Source organism: Ornithorhynchus anatinus, chromosome 6 (genome assembly GCF_004115215.2).
Source record: "Ornithorhynchus anatinus isolate Pmale09 chromosome 6, mOrnAna1.pri.v4, whole genome shotgun sequence".
Classification (NCBI taxonomy): domain Eukaryota; kingdom Metazoa; phylum Chordata; class Mammalia; order Monotremata; family Ornithorhynchidae; genus Ornithorhynchus; species Ornithorhynchus anatinus.
In genome coordinates, this window is record NC_041733.1 from 39,876,630 (window position 1) to 39,895,704 (window position 19,075).

The window sequence follows — 19,075 nt, forward strand, 5'->3', positions numbered from 1 at the left end:
AAGGGCATCTGGTCGGTGCCCAACTCTCCTGGGAGTATGCCATGGTTTTGGGCTGCAGCAATGGTTTGAAGGGCCGTCAGCGGGAGGCATCTGTCACAGCCTGCCTCCCGACATGGCTGGGGAGTTCCTGGGACGCTCTAGTGAGTTCTGTCAAAGAGTGGTATTTATTCAGTCATTCATTCAGTTGTGTTTATTGAGCACTTACCGTGTGCAGAGCCCTGTACTAAGCTCTTGGGAGAGTACAATATAATAATGGACACATTGCCCGCCCACAGTGAGCTTCCAGTCTAGAGTCGCGGAGACAAACATCAATACAAATAAATAAATTAGTTGTGTGTATAAGTGCTGTAGGACCGGGAATGGGGAAGAGTCAAGGAAGTGAGTCAGTCTTATAGAAGGGAGTGGGAGGAGAGGAAATGAGCAGTTTATTCTGGGAAGGCCTCTTGGAGGAGATGTGCCTTCAATAAAGTTCTTAAAGGTGAAGAGAGTAATTTGTTGAATTTGAGGAGTGAGGGCATTCCAGGCCAGAGGCAGGAAATTGAGTGCTTACTGGATGCAGAGTGCTGTTCTGAGTGTTTGGGAGAGTAATAATGTATAATAATTACGGTACTCGTTAAGCACTTATTACGTGCCAAGCACTGTTCTAGGCACTGAAGTAAATATGTTAATCAGGTTGGACCTAGTCCCTGTCCTACATGGGTCTCACACTCTTAATCCCCATTTTACAGATGAGGGTAATGAGGCCCAGAGAAGTGAAGTGACTTGTCCAAGGTCATGCAGCAGACACATCACAGAGCTGGGATTAGAACCCAGGCCCGTGCTGCCAACCTGATGAACCCTACCCTAGTGCTCAGAACAGAGCTTGGCACATAGTAATGGCTTAACAAGCAGCATGGCTTAGTGGAAAGAACACAGGGTTGGGAGTCAGAAGTTGTGGGTTCTAATCCCGGCTCCCCCACTTTTCAGCTGTGTGACTTTGGGCAAGTCACTTAGCTTCTCTGTGCCTCAGTGACCTTGTCGATAAAAGGGGATTAAGACCATAAGCCCCATATAGGACAACCTGATGACCTCATATCTACCCCAGCACTTTGAACAGTGCTTGGCACATAGTAAGTGCTTAACAAATACCATCATTATTATTGTTGTTATAATTACTAATCCACTGATTTTTCTCAGCCTGACATAATGGCCAGCTATTGAAGTACTTACCCCGGTTTTTGTCTGTGGTTAGTGCTATAGGCTGTGCTGTGCCAGGCAGGTTCAAGTAGGTGTGCTTTGTTCCTTTTCCTCCTCTTCATTTCTCCCTGGGATAAATCACCTCAAATTCCACACCCCCTCCAGAGAGGAGCAGCTTATCTTAGCAAGAAGGGCAGGTGGTTTTCCAGCCAGAGATCGTCTCCGACCCTGAGAGAGGCCATCCTGAGAGGAGGCCAGAGATCTTGCCTGGATCAGATTTTACAGGTGCAGACAAGTCTAGGCACTTGTCCGTCGGTGTCATCAACCTAATTGAGGCTTAGCTTGGTGGCGGGGCCAGAGAGAAGAGCCAGCCGCTAGACGGCTGCTCGGGAGGGAGGGGGAGAGAGGGCTAGGGCCCGAGCAATCGGGGTTGATGCCTCGGTGGAGGTGAAGCGAGGGTGAAGTGGTATAGGTGGTCTGGACGGATGCTTTTTGTCCTTAGTAGGTTTGTGATCATTCAAGCACTATCATAGGTCTGCGGTTCAAATAACATCTGGAAAAAGAAAAAGGCAAAAGCTGAAGTTTTTCAGTCGTCGATGAAAAGGAAGGAGGCTTATAGTAAAATTGAAATCTGATTCTGGGTTCTTTTATGTTCTTTTGGTAGGGAAATATGTGGTTGGCCCTTAGCCCATTTAAGGGCTTTCTCCTTTTTTTCCCAAAGCAAATGCAATGAGGATTTTCAAACAAACAAAAAACATAACCCCAATTTCCATTGTGGAGGATGATGAAATCTACTCTGTCTTTGAATTTTTGAAAACTGTGGTCCATTTGATCTGCTAGACCTGAACTTTGTTTAAAGAAATTAGCTGTCTTCAACTTGTAGTGAACTCTGGCACACACAGAATCCACTTACACTTAAGATGTAAAAGGTCTCCTCGTGGGCAGGAATCGGGTCTACTTCCACAATAGCCCTGTACCAAGTGCTTAAAACAGGGTATTGCACAATGTAAGCAATCAATAAATACTGTTGATCGATTGATTGGAATAGAGTATATGTGGTTACAGCCTCTGAGTAGCATTTTTAAAAATGCCACCCATATCAAGTATTTAATGACATCTTTGAAGGCATGTTACAATGATACTGCTCCCAGTATCCATCTCCTCTGACTTGGCAGGCATAAGTAGTGGTACACAGGGCCTCCCAAATCCAGGACTCACTGTATTGTTTGGACGTGAGCTAGTACCCCATGGGGGAGTCACACACCTTCTGCCACCCCTCTCCTCCCATCCCCCAATATGTCAGTGTTAAATTCTGCTTGGGGAGATAACGTTCTGCTTCTCTGAATGCTTTTGAAGTCTGAAGTCCGTGGTCTTGTCCACTTCCTGAACTGAAAAACTGCCGTGGCAGCTGTTTGCTGCGGTATAGCAAGGGTTCCGCCCTATAAGTGACTCTTCCCTAGTCACGTTGGAGAGTGGCTCATACCCGAGAATTACTGAGTGTCTCTTAGGCTGCCTAGCTTCCGATCGGTTGGTAGTAATCTATTTGACGATGCCCGGAAGGGAGGTTGGGTTTAATCAAAACGTGACCGCCGCACATGCTTTGTGCATTTCAAAGTCCAGCTCTGTCCACTTGAGTTTTACAATATTTCATTTTGGCCCCATCCCCAAAGTAATGGTGATGATAACTGTAGTATTTAAGTGCTTACTATGTGCCAGTCACTATACTAAGCGCTGGGGTGGATACAAGCAAAGTGAGTTGGTCACGGTCCCTGTCCCATGTGGGGTTCACAGTGTCAATCCCCATTTTACAGATGGAGGGAACTGAGGCCCAGAGAAGTGAAGTGACTTGCCCGCGGTTACAGCAGACAAGTGGCGGAGCCAGGATTAGAACCATGACCTTCTGACTCTCAGGCCCCGAGTCTATCCACTCTGCCATGCGTGACCCTCCGATCCCCCTCTCCAAGATGCTGCCTCCTAGGTACTGTTGAGTGGCAAGTCGGTAGCAGGAGCACGCAGCTAGTTTAGTTCTCAGGAACGGCTTCTCTGTCTTGGTCTTCCGTGACTGCCAGTCTCCACTCTCTTCCTGGGATGTGTGGATGGTTGTTGGAGGAGGGCTGCTGGAAACGGAGGCCCAGAGCCACCCCAAATTTACATCTCTGTTGTTCCCTGGATGGAGGGGAGAAGGGGCACGAAAGGTATGTGTTCTTGCCCTGTAATGAATATTTCTGAATTCTCAGAGCCTCTGCAGAAATCTCGTTTCCCTGCCCCTACAAAAACACACCGACAGTTTCCTTCCTTAACCTTCAGTCTTCCAGTGGGGTTCAGCTCAGTGACATTGTGTTTGTCCCAGTTCCTGTGGTATATTTGAACCCAGGACTGGACTCTGTCCCCCTCCCGTACACTTTCCCAAAATCTTAACTTGTGGGTGATGTTTGAACAAGGTCGAGTTGTCCACCTGCCTTTGTTTGCATCTGTGTAATCTTGGCCTGTTAAGCACTCTCATGAATGTTAACAGCCCCAGGACACCATTCCGATTTGCCTAATCTTTCCAAAAGATTATGCAACCATGGAGGCTGAACTGTTTTTTTTTTCTATTAACTTAATGATAGTTAAGACCTACTCTTTGCCAAGCACTGTACTCAGCGCTGGGGTCGATACAAGCTAATCAGGTGGGACACAATCCTTGTCTCACAGGGGGCTCCCAGGCTTAATCCTCTTGTAACAGATGGGATAACTGAAGGCCAGAGAACTGACTCGCCCAAATTCACATAGCAGATGAGTGCCAGAGTTGGGACAAGAACCCAGATCGTGGTATCTCTACTAGGCCATGCTGCTTCTAAAGGATCTCAGGGATCCCTTCTGGGCAGCAGTTGGGTCTATCAACCCAATAGTAGTGGGCTCTCTCAAGTGCTCAGTACTGTGCCCTGCACCCAGTAAGCATTCAGTTAATACAGTTGAATGATTGAGATCAAAAAAATTGCACCTTCTAGTTGCAGTTTAGACTCCCAGTGTGAGTTCCTCAGCCCCGGCTTGTCGTTTATGCCTCTCATTTGTCAAATGGGAAGAATAGAGATGCTGAATTCATTTAAAAAAAAAAAAAAGGTTTTCTAGTTTGTTTATGGTTCGGCATGCCCACGTGCTACAGTGCTCCTTTCAGTGACTTGTACTTGCTTTTTCACTTCACCCGCCTCACCGTTCTTGGTCTGAATGGTTTTGCTTGTAAGGTGTCAGTTTTCCTCCTTTTGTAATTGTGGAAAAATGGATTGCTTTTGGTCGTGAACCTCATCACCAGTGGAATTTATCGAGCGCTTACTGTGTGTGTGCAGATCACCTGTCATCACTTGCTAAAGAGCAGTGAGTATGTAGCAGTTGGCTACTTTGGTAACACTTGATAGACATCTGAAGCCGAATAATGTGTAACTAAGGCAATTAATACCTTGTATTTAGCGAGCTAACAAAAACAAACGCGTATTTGAATCCCCAAGGCTTTCTGCTGCAACTTGCCACAAAACAAGTCATTTTTATAACAATAATAATAATAATAATGATAGTTGTGGTATTTAAGTGCCTACTCTGTGCCAGGCCCTAGAGTAAGCGCTGAAATCAATACAAGCCATTCAGGTTGAAAAGAGTCCCTGTCCCACATGGGGTTCACAGTCTTAATTCCCTTCTCACAGACGAGGTAACCGAGGCCTAGTGAAGTGACTTGCCCAAGGTCACACAGTAGACAAGTGGCAGAGCCGGGAATAGAGCCCAGGTCCTTCTGATTCCCGGACCTGGGCCCTATCCATATGCTATGCTGCTTCAAGATGGGTAGTCGAAGTAGAGAGGCCTAACATGACTAAGGAATGCATCTGCTTTATTTATTTTTAATATAATGTAGAAGTTGGTTTCCAGTTTCTCATATTTTTCTGGTTCTCACTGAGAGAATATACGGGATCTGTGGGAATTATTTCAGGGCTATGGAAACAATCGAGACCTGTTGTCAATGGTGGAAAACGTTTTAGTGGTCAGCACTGAATGTTTCCCGTTAATCCCCGCCCGAGGCACAGGGAGCTATTGAATCTGCCGACTTCCTGGCTCAGGGGTGGCAATGTGGACATCTCCATTTAAATTGTCTTATGCCAGTGAGTCGGTTCCGACTCGTAGCAACGCCATCCGTTACCAAGACCTGCCGGTTTCACCTCTACAATATCGCCAAGATCCGCCCTTTCCTCTCCACCCAAACGGCTACCTTACTGTTATGGGCTCTTGTTATATCCCGGCTAGACTACTGTGTCAGCCTTCTCTCTGACCTCCCTTCCTCCTCTCTCGCCCCGCTCCAGTCTATTCTTCACTCCGCTGCCCGGCTCATCTTCCTGCAGAAACGATCTGGGCCTGTCACTCCCCTTCTTAAACAACTCCAGTGGTTGCCTATCAACCTCCGCTCCAAACAAAAACTCCTCACTCTAGGCTTCGAGGCTCTCCGTCACCTTGCCCCTTCCTACCTCTCCTCCCTTCTCTCTTTCTACCTCCCACCCCGCACGCTCCGCTCCTCTGCCGCCCACCTCCTCACCGTCCCTCGGTCTCGCCCATCCCGCCGTCGACCCCTGGGTCACGTCCTCCCGCGGTCCTGGAACGCCCTCCCTCCTCACCTCCGCCAAACTGATTCTCTTTCCCTCTTCAAAACCCTACTTAAAACTCACCTCCTCCAAGAGGCCTTCCCAGACTGAGCTCCTCTTCTCCCTCTACTCCCTCTGCCATCCCCCCTTTACCTCTCCGCAGCTTAACCCTCTTTTTCCCCTTTTCCCTCTGCTCCTCCACCTCTCCCTTCCCATCCCCACAGCACTGTACTCATCCGCTCAACTGTATATATTTTCGTTACCCTATTTATTTTGTTAATGAATTTTACATCGCCTTGATTCTATTTAGTTGCCATTGTTTTTCAAGATGTTCTTCCCCTTGACTCTATTTATTGCCATTGTTCTTGTCTGTCCGTCTCCCCCGATTAGACTGTAAGCCCGTCAAACGGCAGGGACTGTCTCTATCTGTTGCCGACTTGTTCATCCCAAGCGCTTAGTACAGTGCTCTGCACATAGTAAGCGCTCAATAAATACTATTGAATGAATGAATCTCTCCCAGAACGCCCTGCTTTCCGCCTGCAATCGTTCTGGTAGTGCGTTCACAGAGTTTTCTTGGTAAAAATACCAAAGCAGTTTACCATTGCCTCCTTCTGTGCAGTAAACCTGAGTCTCCGCCCTCGACACTCTCCCATGCCACTGCTGCCCAGCATTGTTAAGCCTTGACTTGTAGCAGATGGCCTTCCACTCGCTAGCCACTGGCCCAGCTAGGAGTGGAATGGACAGGCCTCTGCTTGATTCTCCATCCCATAGCCGAGACTCGTAGAGTACTGGAAACTTCAAATTGGCCGTTGCAAATTTCAGTCTTCGGGCTCCCTTTCTAGGCGTCAGGTTCTGTCCTGTGGTTTAACTGAACGGTTGTTGTGTTCTCTCTCTTTCAGACCTAATACAGTGCACAAATGAAATGAATATGAATATTCCACAGCTGGCAGATACCCTCTTTGAGAGGACCGCCAATAGTAGTTGGGTCGTAGTATTCAAGGCTCTAATTACAACGCACCACCTCATGATGTATGGAAATGAGGTAAGCCTCTTAGGAACGGGAATGTCTCTTCCCATCCTCCCCCAGCATGTCTCCTCCGTTGTTGCCGTGTGAGGCCGGACAGGGTTGGTAAGTCATATTTATTTAGCACTCGTGTGCTGACCACTGTACTGAGTGCTTGGGAGAGTACAGTGGTCCACCCCGGCTGTGGAAATTCCCAGATTGAGGGAGAATCGAGGCTCAGTTCATCTTTTGTCTTTATTGAGCGCTTACTGTGTGCAGAACACTGTACAGAGCGCTTGGGAGGGTACAGTATAACAGACCCATTCCTTGGCACAACAAGCTTACAGTCTAGAAGGGGAGAGAGTCACACGGCCCCTTCCTTCTACACCATGGCAAGCCGAATCCTAATTCCCTCAAGTGGTTTTGCCATGAACGGGTGGTGAACCCACAGGTTGTGGGAGAACCGATTGTGCTCAGTTTTTCAAGCGAACTTGCGTGCGGATTCTAAAGATATATCATCCCGCCAAAATGATTGCACACCGTTTCCACACTCCCAGTGTCAGAGCTATTATGTGATAATTGGAAACAACTATTGTTATACAGGAGAACTGCTTAAGTAATGCCATTTGATTGCACTTTTTGAGTAAAAATCTTGGCCTGTAGTTTGATTTTTTTTTTTTTCTTTTTCTTTTGGTAGTGGGGAGGAGAGGGACAGGATGGGAATTGGGTCCTAGATTTTTAGTTTAAACATGTGCTTGGAAACTGGAGTTGAAGAATGTAGTTATTCTATAAATGACTCATAGGGGAAAACTGGGTTTTTTTCTGAGCTCACCCATTTGATTGAGGCAAGAATAGGTGGGGGTTTTTTCCCAATACCCTGGGCATCTGCCTTGATTTTTCTGCCCACTTAGCTAGTGAGTCTTGGCCCTGGATCATTTGGTATATAAAGCGTGCCTTTTGTTCACCCCCAACCCTTTCCCCTCCCTCTCTCTGGCATGTGTTATTTTTATGTTTCCATTGCATTTTCTGATTCTAAAGAATGTATGCAAGTGTTTCGAAAGCTGAAAAGAAAGTGCAAATGTTGGAAGACTTTAAGACACAATAGATCCGAAGCAGGCTTTGCAATTTGACTCCTGGTGTTGATAGTCCAAAGGACCTCATTGTCAGGAAAGATCTCTCCGACATTTCCGCAATCATTTGGAAGTCCCTCTCCACAAATCCATTATTCAGTCTAACCCCGTTGAACCTTTTAGTTCGCTGTAGCTGAACAGATAGGTGTCATGGGTGTCTTAAGTTGAAAATCCTGTAGACTGGATGCTCCGTGCAGACAGGGGACGTGTCTATAAACTACGATGTGTTGTACTCTCCCTAGCACTTAGTACAGTGTTCTGCACACAATAAGCACTCAATAAAATCATTGGTTGATTAAAATGCCAGATTGTGCCCTCCTCATTTTAGAATTGCTTAAAACCCATGAAAATATATGGCAAGTTGTTCTTTTAAGAAAACATCTTGGCAGTAGACTTGAAAAGAGGCAACCAGTTTTCAGCAGGGGCACAGTTAACCTCGAGCACCCCCCTCAGAAAAATACTCTTGGGAAGACTGTCATGTGAAGCGCCGCATTGTGGACTTGGACTCTGAGGTCATTGTGCCCATATAGGAAGACTGCCCCCATTTTCAGAATCAGTCAGTCGGTTGTATTTTTTTGACCGCTGATGGTGTGCAGTGCATGGAATAAGCTCTTTGGGAGAATATAGTATAACAGAGTTGGTAGACACATTCCCTGCCCACAGTGAGCTTAGAGTCTAAAGGAAGAAGTAGGAAAGTGCCCCACCGGTACGGCTACCTCAGTGTCTGGACTGAAGTGGCTTTCTAAAAACACTCTCTCCTCTCTCCTTAAATTGCAGAGATTTTTCTCGGCCCGGTCTACACTCAGCTGCGGGTTTAGGAGAAGCAGCGTGGCCCAGTGGAAAGAGAGTCAGAGATCTGGGAGTCAGAGGACCTGGGTTCTAATCCTGGCTCCACAACTTGGCTGCTAGGTGATCTCGGTCGAGCCATTTCACTTTTCTGTGCCTCACTTCCCTCATCTGTGAAATGGAAATTAAGACCGTGAGCCCCATGTGGGTCAGGAACGGTGTCCAACCTGATTATCTCATATCTACTCCAGTGCTTCTGGTGTCTGGCACATAGTAAGCATTAAAGGGATAATATTTGAAAAAATCGCATTATTTAAGTTTTGAAGAATTTACTCCTGGAACAAATTTTGGGTGTTTCAGATAATGTAGTATTGTTCACTCCCTTTCTCCCTTCATGATCCACTTTGAGGCAGCCAAATGACCTACACTCTGAAATCCCAAGACTCAAAGTTTGTAATTTGTAAAGGAATTATATTTGGATGAGAAAACTAATTTTAGATTACCCCGATTTTTTTCTCTCACAGCGATTTATCCAGTATCTTGCTTCCCGAAATACTTTGTTCAATTTAAACAACTACCTGGATAAAAGTGCCATGCAGGGTAAGAATATTTCTCTTGTGGAAACTTCTGTTCCTCGTGAAAAATAAATGAGTGAGACAACATTATAAGACTGCAGTAGAAAAAAGATAGTTACAGTTTGCAAAGGGACCAGTCTATTGCATATTTTGATTGGGTTTATAATTTTAATATTTCTTCCAAACTGCATGTATATTTCTGTAGGGAGTTTGGGTTTCTTATCAGGTTTTTTGATCCCTTCTTTCCCATTAGATGTGTGTGTATGTATGAATGATTATCAGAGATAGTGGCCAATTCCTGAGGCTTGCAAAAGAAGCATCTGATTGCTGAGGAGAGGTTGACAAAGCATTACTTGGTCTAACTGAACGGCGGCATATACGGACCTCAAAAAGCGACCACTTAATTTGATTATCTACTTCTGATTTGAGGGTTCAGGCACAAAGGTTCTTGAAACTAGGAAAGATGGAAAAACAGTCCTTGTTTGATTGAATGTGTGAGAGAAGTTCACCTTAGCAGGGAACGTTGACCAGCGGCTGTTTGTCGGATTTGATGGCGACTGTTGGAAAATGTGAAATAACTGGATTTTTTTTCCTTTTCAGGTTATGATATGTCTACCTTCATCAGGCGATACAGCAGATACTTGAATGAAAAAGCACTTTCATATAGGCTGGTAGCAGTTGACTTTACCAAAATGAAAAGAGGGTAGGGTAGTTCTTTCGGTTTTTCAAGTTGCGGGAAGATTCCCAACCTAGCAGAGCTCAAAGCGCAGCGCGTTTAAAAAAAACAAAACCAAAAACAAGTGCGATCGTAGCGATGTTTCTCGTGCCCGATATTTATGGGACATTTACCATTGTACACCTTGTAGGATAGATGGAGTGATGAGAACTATGAATACGGAAAAACTGCTGAAAACACTTCCAATTATACAGAACCAGCTCGATGCTCTTCTCGATTTTGATGTAAGCATCTCAGAGCGACTCTTGTTTGGAAACAAGATATCCTAGGCTGGGAGGTTGGGGGCACGGAGGGAGCGGGGCTGAATGTGCTGGGAAATTTTCACCCCCATATTGACAATCAGTTTTATTTCTGTTTCCTTAACAGGCAAATCCAAATGAACTGACCAACGGGGTAATAAATGCAGCCTTCATGCTTCTCTTTAAGGATTCCATCAGGCTTTTTGCAGCTTATAACGAGGGGATTATTAACCTGTTAGGTAAGTCAAATAGAAATCGTGGTTCTCTGCAGAAAGTAGTAACGGGAAGAAATTCAACGTGCTTTAAAGCAATCCGTATTTTGGTCATTGAGCACGGGGCAGCCAACCCCGAAGATGTTTAAATGGTGTCTTTGGGCTGGAAACAGCATACCTCCTTGAGCGGTTGCCGTCTTTTGCGTTCCAAACAATGAGGTAAAATCTCTGGCAATGCTAAGCCCTGGATTTTGCTCAGTTTGGAGCGGTCCGTCGTGATGGAGACTCAACTTGAGACATTCATGCCATTTCCTGTTCCCTACCCACCCCCAATCCTGCCGTCCTGTGACGGAAAGGCATGATCACGGTCCTCTCTGCTGCTAATCTTACCCACTTGACCTTATGTCCACAGAAAGGAAGGTTGGTGTGTAGTTCAAAGCAATGGGCCCGATATTAGTTTTTAAATACAAGCATCATGGGTCCTTAGAAGACTTGGTGGAATGTACTGCGAACACAGGGGGCTCAAGAAATACTATGAACTGATTGGGACATTGTATGCTTCCTCGCCACTTGTGCTTGAGGTGCAGGGCATTGCTGGCAAAAAGAAATCCAGACAGCGGACTGACCTCGTCCATCTCATTCATTCCTTCATTCATTCAATCCTATTTATTGAGCGCTTACTGTATGCAGAGCACTGCCGTTGGCTTGAAAGCAGTCCATCGCCTTGCCCCCTCCTACCTCCCCTCACTTCTCTCCTTCTACAGCCCAGCCCACGCACTTCGCTCCTCTCGTGCTAACCTTCTTACCGTGCCTTGATCTCGCCTGTCTCGCTGCCGACCCCTGGCCCACATCCTGCCTCTGGCCAGGAACGTCCTCCCCCCTCAAATCCTACAGACAGTAGCTCTCCCCCGCTTCAAAGCCTTATTGAAGGCACATCTCCTCCAGGTGGCCTTCCCAGACTAAGCCTCACTTTTCCTCATCTTCCACTCCCTTCTTCTTCACCCCGATTTGATCCCTTTGCTCTTCCTCCTTTCTAGCCCCACGGCACTTCTTTACATATCTGTAATTTTATGATTTCATATCGATGTCTCTCTCTGCCCTCTAGACTGTAAGCTCGTTGTGGGCAGGGAATGTCACTGTGCCTGAAATAGTATGTTAAATGAGTTCCCAAACTCTTCTTTCATTTAAAGAAAATACTGAAAATGTTGGCGATTTGTGTCTTTCAGAAAAGTACTTTGATATGAAGAAGAACCAGTGCAGGGAAGGATTGGATATTTATAAAAAGTTCCTAGCAAGAATGACTAAATTGTCCGAATTCCTGAAAGTTGCAGAGGTAAAGTAATCTCCTTAGGTGACAGAGCTGTCATTTGGCTTTCTGAACTGGTACATTACCATCTTCTCCATTACTTTGAAAGTTAACACTGCCCCTTCCCCTTCATCCTCCCACCCCCAACCTGTTGGCAACTACCTAATCTGCTGTACTAAATGACAAGTCTCAAATGAATTCCAGTGATCAAGGAAACCTCTCCTCTTTGGAAGAGGTCACTCCTGAATCAGATTTTCCTTGGCTGATTTCAGTGATTCATTACCCCACTCTCTACAATAGTTCGAGGGGTCTACTAGTTAGACAACCCTCTGGAAATCCTAGAACAACTCTAGGACTCATTATACGACTTCAAAACATAACTCAGCTGTTGTCCACATTTGCAGAGTGGCGGGTGCCTCTTGCGTGAACCGTACTCTAAATTTAAATCTTTTTTTAATCCTATATTAAATCTGCGTTTTCAGTCGCTGTGAAAACCGAATTAAGCTGGACCTTCATCTTGGGCCTGGCAGCTAGCACAGTTACCAGTTCAGAAAGTCATGAATGTCCTTTTACGTATTTTAGCGTATATGTAAACATTGCTCCCACAGTTCTTTCTTTTCGTTGCCACTGCATGTAGTAATGTGTACTTTTTGTTTCCTTTTTGTGAACCCAGCAAGTTGGAATTGATCAGGGTGACATTCCAGATCTAACTCAGGTCAGTGTACATTTCACATTTATTTAACCCAGCTTTTTTTGTCCTCTGTGTTTTAACGGTTGGTGTATTTAAATCATATTCATTCTGAGAATCCATTCTCTTCCATATATTTATATATGGAAATGTGCACGTTATTTCATCATAATTGAATACCACTCATCTGTATGATTGTGCTTGGAGTTTGGTGGGATTGGAACTGATCAGGTAAGGAGGGAATAGGATATTATCTCTCTTATTTTCTCCCCCCCCCAAAAAAAAACATTACCCTCTGTCCTCAATGACTCCTGCTAATGTAGTACTCATATCTAGTGAGTTTCACCTTCATTTATTCTGTATTTATCAAGTACTTACCATATATTAAGCACTAGGCTAAATATAAAATAATCAGAAGCAGTGTGGCCTAGTGGAAAGAACATGGGCCTGGCAGTGAGAGGACTGGGTTCTCCACTTGCACCCTGGGGGACTTTGGGCCCATCACTTAACTTCTTTAGGTCTGTTTCCTCATCTTTAAAATGGTGATTCAATAATCCCTGCTCACCCTCTTTATTTTTAAAAGAAATTTGTTAAACCCTTACTATGTGATAGGCACCGTACTAAGTAAGCACTGGGGCAAATAGGAAATAATTGGGTTGGACACAGTGTTAACCCCCATTTACAGGCTCACAGTGTTAACCCCCATTTACAGATGAGGTAACTGAGGCCCAGAGAAGTGAAGTGACTTTCCCGAGGTCACACAGCAGACAAGTGGCGGAGCTGGGATTAGAACCCAGGTCCTTCTGACTCCCAGGCCCGCGCTCTATCTACTAAGCCATTTTGCATCTCTGTTAATACAGAAGCTGAAGCTGAAAGATATTTGAGGGTCATCTTTTATAAATGCTCCTGTTTCCCTTTTTGAACAACTTTTCCCCAAAGTAACTGCCTTTCGTGGTGCACTTAACCCCATCCCTGCCTTTTCTGCATTCTTTTTGTTGTCTGGTTGAATATATCTTTCCCACCTTTTGATTTTGAACCAAAATCTGGTGGGGGGTTTTTCCCCCAGTGAGAGTGGGGAAAAAAATAATAATAATAAGGTTTGGAGTTTGTTTTTCTATGGTTTTCCAGATTTACCTTTCAGTGAATAATGGTAATAATAATTATGGTACTTGTCAAGTGCATGCTATCTGCCAAGCACTGTTCTAAGGACTGAGACAAATGCAAATTAATCAGATTAGACACAGGCCCTGTCCCTCGTGGGGCTCACACTCATGATCCCCATTTTACAGATGAGGTAACTGAGGCCCAGAGAAGCGAAGCGACTTGCCCAAGGTCACACAGCAAACATGGCGGAGCTGGGATTCGAACCCAGGTCCTTCTGACTCCCAGGCCCGTCCTCTGTGCATTTAGCCATGCTGCTTCTCACTGTTCCTCAATGGACCAGCTTGCCACCAGGAGCAGGGTATGGTGGGTGGGAGAGGGGTCAGCAAGTAGCAGAAATTATGGCGAAATAGCTCATCCCAATCTGGGAAATCAGCGGGTACCACGTGATGAGTCTGCAGTGTCATCAGAGCCCCAGAAGAACATATAGATAATCTCTCACGGCAACTCCTTTGTTATTCCTGACCATCTTTTAACCTCACTACTTTCCCTTAGTAGAAGAGACTTAAGTGCTTTGGCTGTGTTTTCCCACTTCCTCTCCACTCTCCCTCCCCGCCCCTTCTCCATTTCAGACAGGGTGAGCCCTTTAAGATCTCTAAATCAAAGTGCTGCCCTAAGGATCCTTAGTGGGGAGAATTATTTTGTTTCTCCTATTTCTAAAGGCACCTGCTGGATCCTACAAGTGTCTTTTAATTTAAACCACAGACCTTTCTGCTGAGCTCAGTCTTTGGCTGTAGTTTCGTGCATGCCTGCTGAAGGCAGGTAGTTGTTACATAATAAAGCGTAATGAAAACTGAAATACCCTTCCTAATTCTTAGGAATTTCGGCCAATCTAGCCTGCTGGTTTTGTCAGTCTTCCCTAATTTGGACTGGTTGCAGTAAGAGCCAAGGGTGGTGTCCTTCCTTTTCACCCTCTCTTCTTTAGGTTTAGCATGAATTCAGTTTCGGACTTGAACGTTAGCCAGATTCTCAGATCATTTTTAGTTTTCCCCATTTACATTCTCCAGAGTCAGATTTTCAGTGGTCCTTTTCGAGGAATTTTAATTCCTTCAGGAGCTGACCATTTTTTCTTTTTTTTAATGGAATTTGATAGGTGCTTTATAAGTGCTGGGGTAGGTACAAGTTAATTAGGTCAGGCACCACCCTTGTCCTGCATGGAGCTCACAGTCTAAGTAGGAGAGAGAGCAGGTATCCCCATTTTACAGTTGAGGAAACAGAGAAGTGAAATGACTTGCCCAGGGTCACACAGCGGTCACGTGACGGAGCCTGGATTAGAACCAGGCTGACTCCTGGGCCCCTGCTTTTTCCACAAGGCTATATACCACCGCTCTTTTGAGAGGAAACTGGTTCTGCCCTAAGAATGCTCATTCTATACCGATGCTGGTTTTTGAATCTGTTAATAATCTTTGAAAGGTTGTATTGCTTTTCAGGTTAGCTGATTTTTTTTGTTTGTGGAGGTTTTTTTTTCTTAACCCACCATGTTAGAGAAATGGATAGGTTAGAACATGCTCTGAAAAGTTTTTACCAAATTTACCGGTTGTTTGAAACAGGAAGAGTATGAAAATCAAAATATCTACCTTGAGGAACTAGTATATTTCTTGAAATAGCAAGAAAAGGAGTGACATTGAACTTTACAAATAGAGTTTTCAGGTTTACAGGAATAATATTCAGACTTCAAATAAATGTCACTTCTAAATCACCAATTGTGATCGTGAGCTATTTTTCATTATCAGATGAATGACTGCACCCTAATTTCTCATGGTTAGTTTGAGGGGTTCTGATGCTCATCTTTGTTTTTGTGTAAATTTGGGCGGCAGGATCCGACAGATCATTATCAAAGTACCAAATTCTCACATGCGTGGGTGTGGTGTGTCAGCCAGCTGCTGGTGAAGAATTTAACCATGGGGGAGCCATTTCTTTGCTTAGAGCCAATTAGGCTTGACTAACCTGCTTTAGCGCTCAGCGCCTGATAGAATTCATTTCCTTCCCCTGAACTTCAGAATCTTTTTCCTTTGCATGTTTGATCTACCTCTTCTCTTGGATGGACTTAAGATATAGTTGTGAGTGTTTCTCCAATGAGAGCGCCTTGGGGGCCTTATCAGATCAGGCCTCATCTGATCTCGATTCTGTAATTTTGTGGTTCTTTTGTTTCCCAAAGCTTAAGATTAAAGCCTTAAACATTTTTCATTACGGAGTGTAGGACTGACATCATCCGCTGTCCCCAAACCGGTGATTTTAATAAGATCTTTAACTTTAGGCACCGAGCAGCCTGCTTGAAGCATTGGAACAGCATCTGGCCTCTCTGGAAGGGAAGAAAACAAAGGAAGTGTCAGCTGCTAGCAGGTAAATGGGCATCCTAGTTCAGAAGGAAGTTGAATCTTGCTTGCTTTCTGAATGTCAGGTGGTTGTTTTTTTTTTTATGGTATTTGTTAAGCATTTACTATGTGCCAGGAATGTACTAATCGCTGGGGTAGGTACGAGCCAATCAGGTGGGACATGATCCATGTCCAATGTGGGATTCAGAGTCTTAGTCCCCATTTTTCATACGAGGGAACTGAGGCCCAGAAAAGTGAAGTGTTCTGCCCAACGTCACCCAGCAGACAAGTGGTGGAGCTGGAATTAGAACCCAGGTCCTTCTGACTCTAAGGCCCTTGCTCTACCTACTAGACTACACTGCTTCTCATCAGTGTCCTCTTTCCTATTTGTTGCCTGGTTATCCTCTTTTCCATTTTTTTCCGCTCCTTCTTTAAAGAAACTGGAGGAGCCATTTTTTTTTTTTTTTTTTTAGGAAACTTGGGGCTTTGTCCAAAGCCAGCGACCAAGCTGTCTCATTAGTTGGAAGGGCTGTTCTCCCTGAAGACCAGGCCCAACGGCCACAAGAGTGGAGCCTCAGCTCCCACGGGTGGGCTCTTCTGGGTGTGGACCTTCTGTCCTCCTCAAGCTGTTCATTGGACAAGAAAAGAATAGTCAAACTGATTACACATTGGTATGCCAAAAAGAGATTTAGATAGGAGATGCAACTGAATGAATCAAAGCAAGTAAATTCAATCAGGGATTGAAAACGGCAAATCGAAATCGAACCCAGAATAGGTCACTGACCCCCACTTCTCTGGCCTGCCATCCCCTCAGCTGATGTAGGCTGTAGCACTTTCCTCCCCGCCGTGGACTCTGCTTTTAAGAGTTCAAGGAACCCCTCACTCCCACTCCTCTCAGCACCAGGAGAAAAGAGAAAGATTTGAGTCTCTATCCTTCTCCACCTCCGCTTCCCTCTTCACGGTGCCCTTGCCAGCTTTCAGCAGGACCTGTGGTGAAAGACTGACTGAAATAAAGATGGTCTAACAGAAGTTGCCCTGGGAAGCAGGAACAGTGATCTGGGCAAGCCTCCAGGAGGAGAAGGTGGCATTCAGTAGAGTCTTGAAAATGGGGGGAATCTGGCCGATCTGAAGGAGGAGTCAGAGATGTGGGGTGGAGGTGAGAGATTCTGTTTTCTGTGGAGGTGGGTGGGTGACGACTGGAGAGTGTGAAGGTGTGGGGAGATGTGTGCCGAGTGCCACTTTGTAGCAGAGAGAGTGCAGTATAGCCTGGAGAGGAGAGAGGCCAGAGGCAGTGAAGCCGGGGACAAGGCCACATTGTGTGGGAGTCAAGTCAGGATACGACAAGATCCTTGGCCACCTTGGATGGGGAAGAGAGGGCGGATCCTGGAAATGTCTGGGTGGAAGAAGCGACGGAGTTTAGTAGTGGGCTGAAAGTAGGATTTGAGAGAGAGGAATCAAGGATGGCTTTGGAAAGAGGAGATAAGATGGTAGTGTTGCCGACTGTGATAGGAAAGTTAGAAGCAGCGTGGCTTAGTGGATAGAGCAGGGGCCTGGGAGTCAGAAGGATCTAGGTCTTAATCCCAGTTCTGCCACGTATCTGCTCTGTGACCTTGGGCAAGTCACTTCACTTCTCTTGGCCTCATCTGTAAAATGAAGATTGAAAGCATGATCCCCATGTGGGACTGGTACTGTGTCCAACCAGATTAACTTGCATCTCCCCCAGCACTTGGAACAGTGCTTGGCACATAGTAAGTGCTTAACAAGTACCATAATTAATATCATTATTATTAGATGGAGAGGATGAGGGAGGGAAGGAGAATGAGTCCAACTTTGGATATGTTGAGCCTGAGTTGCCGGAAGGATGTCCTCACAGGGAGGAGAGGAAACGAGGGATGATGTATAAAATAAGGAAAAGCAATACCCAGCAGGCCTTTCACGACTGTTGCTACCCTTGCCTACTCCCTAGCCAGTCTGTTTTCCCAAGCCCTGCTCCTGTCTTCTTCCCCATCCGTCCTGTCCTGATGGCTCTGGACTCTGAGGCCTGAGTCTTTCAGCTTCCAGGACTCTTTGGTCCTCTCCCCCAGGCCTCATCCCTCCTCTCCTTTCCCCACTGAACTCGGCTCTGTCTTCTCCGTCTGCCTTGGTTCTGATGGCCTAGCGCTTCCAGCCGGTCACTGCCTAGTTCCTCTCCAGCCGAAGGTGAATTGGACACAGGTAATAATGGGTGAAAAAAAATCTTGGTATAATGGATCTTTCAACAGAAAACAGTTTGTGTGATTTTTTTTTTAAATCCCCCCTGGCTTGTGCACTGTGGTCTCTAAATACTGCAATGTGTCATTTTAGGGCTAGTACCTTATCCAGCGCTGTGTCCACCCTTGCCAACACAGGAATGTCTTTTAGCCGAATGGACGAGAAGGAGAAACAACAAGCATTAGAAGAAGAACAGGCTAGGCTGCAAGCACTTAAGGTGAGGCATAAGTTGTGTGCTTCTGAGCTTGCTTTGTTCATTTTTCTGCCAAAAGGAAGCAGATTGCGCCCTAACAGACTTAACCATTTAAATGTACCCTCGCCGTCCTAGCAGCCTGTGCTTTCTAGCCAGAAGCAGAACCAAACCAATGGAGTTTGTTGGAGGAGAATTGAACTGAAGAATTTTTGCCAAGAGCTCCAAAGTTGAGCTCTGTTTATAGTTTCCCTGTGACAGGAGTCATTTTTCTCTTTCTGTGCGTTGACTTTCGGTATTTCCCGAGGGCTCGTGCGCCAAGCACCACGGTAGTTTGGAGGCTATCAGATTGGATGCATTCCCTGCCCCTCACACGGCTCCCAATGTAAGAGGTAGCGAGAAGGGATTATTTGATAACGTCTGGCAGGTCTGACTGCTTATAATAAAAAAAAAATAGGGGTTCTGAGCTCAATTTATTGTTAGCCATCCTCGTTAGAATTCGCTTTGTGCTTTGCTCAGCTGTCCCCATTAGAATTCTCTTTGTGCTTTCCAGTGTTTGGACTTCTGACTCTTGACGTCAGTGTTGGTTAAAGCGCTCTCTCACTTGAAGGAAGCCCCCAGATTTGGCTGCGCATATACTCTGAGTCATGTGCTGGAAGTGTTCCGGTTAGGAGGGGAACAGACGTGTAGTGGCTCAGTGTTCAAAC

At 45.5% G+C, this 19,075-nt stretch overlaps 1 protein-coding gene across 4 annotated transcripts in view; it reads left to right on the forward strand.

The window, feature by feature from the left end:
* LOC100078315 (phosphatidylinositol-binding clathrin assembly protein-like) overlaps positions 1-19,075 on the forward strand; it is a 67,085-nt gene that overhangs the window by 25,286 nt on the left and 22,724 nt on the right. For all 4 annotated transcript variants that reach the window (XM_029067123.2, XM_029067122.2, XM_029067124.2 and 1 more), the window contains exons 2-10: positions 6,677-6,819; positions 9,221-9,296; positions 9,872-9,974; positions 10,138-10,231; positions 10,374-10,485; positions 11,685-11,791; positions 12,438-12,479; positions 15,871-15,956; positions 18,272-18,395. In XM_029067123.2, the coding sequence (XP_028922956.1) occupies positions 6,677-6,819; positions 9,221-9,296; positions 9,872-9,974; positions 10,138-10,231; positions 10,374-10,485; positions 11,685-11,791; positions 12,438-12,479; positions 15,871-15,956; positions 18,272-18,395 (887 nt within the window). The remainder of the gene's footprint in view (positions 1-6,676; positions 6,820-9,220; positions 9,297-9,871; positions 9,975-10,137; positions 10,232-10,373; positions 10,486-11,684; positions 11,792-12,437; positions 12,480-15,870; positions 15,957-18,271; positions 18,396-19,075) is intronic.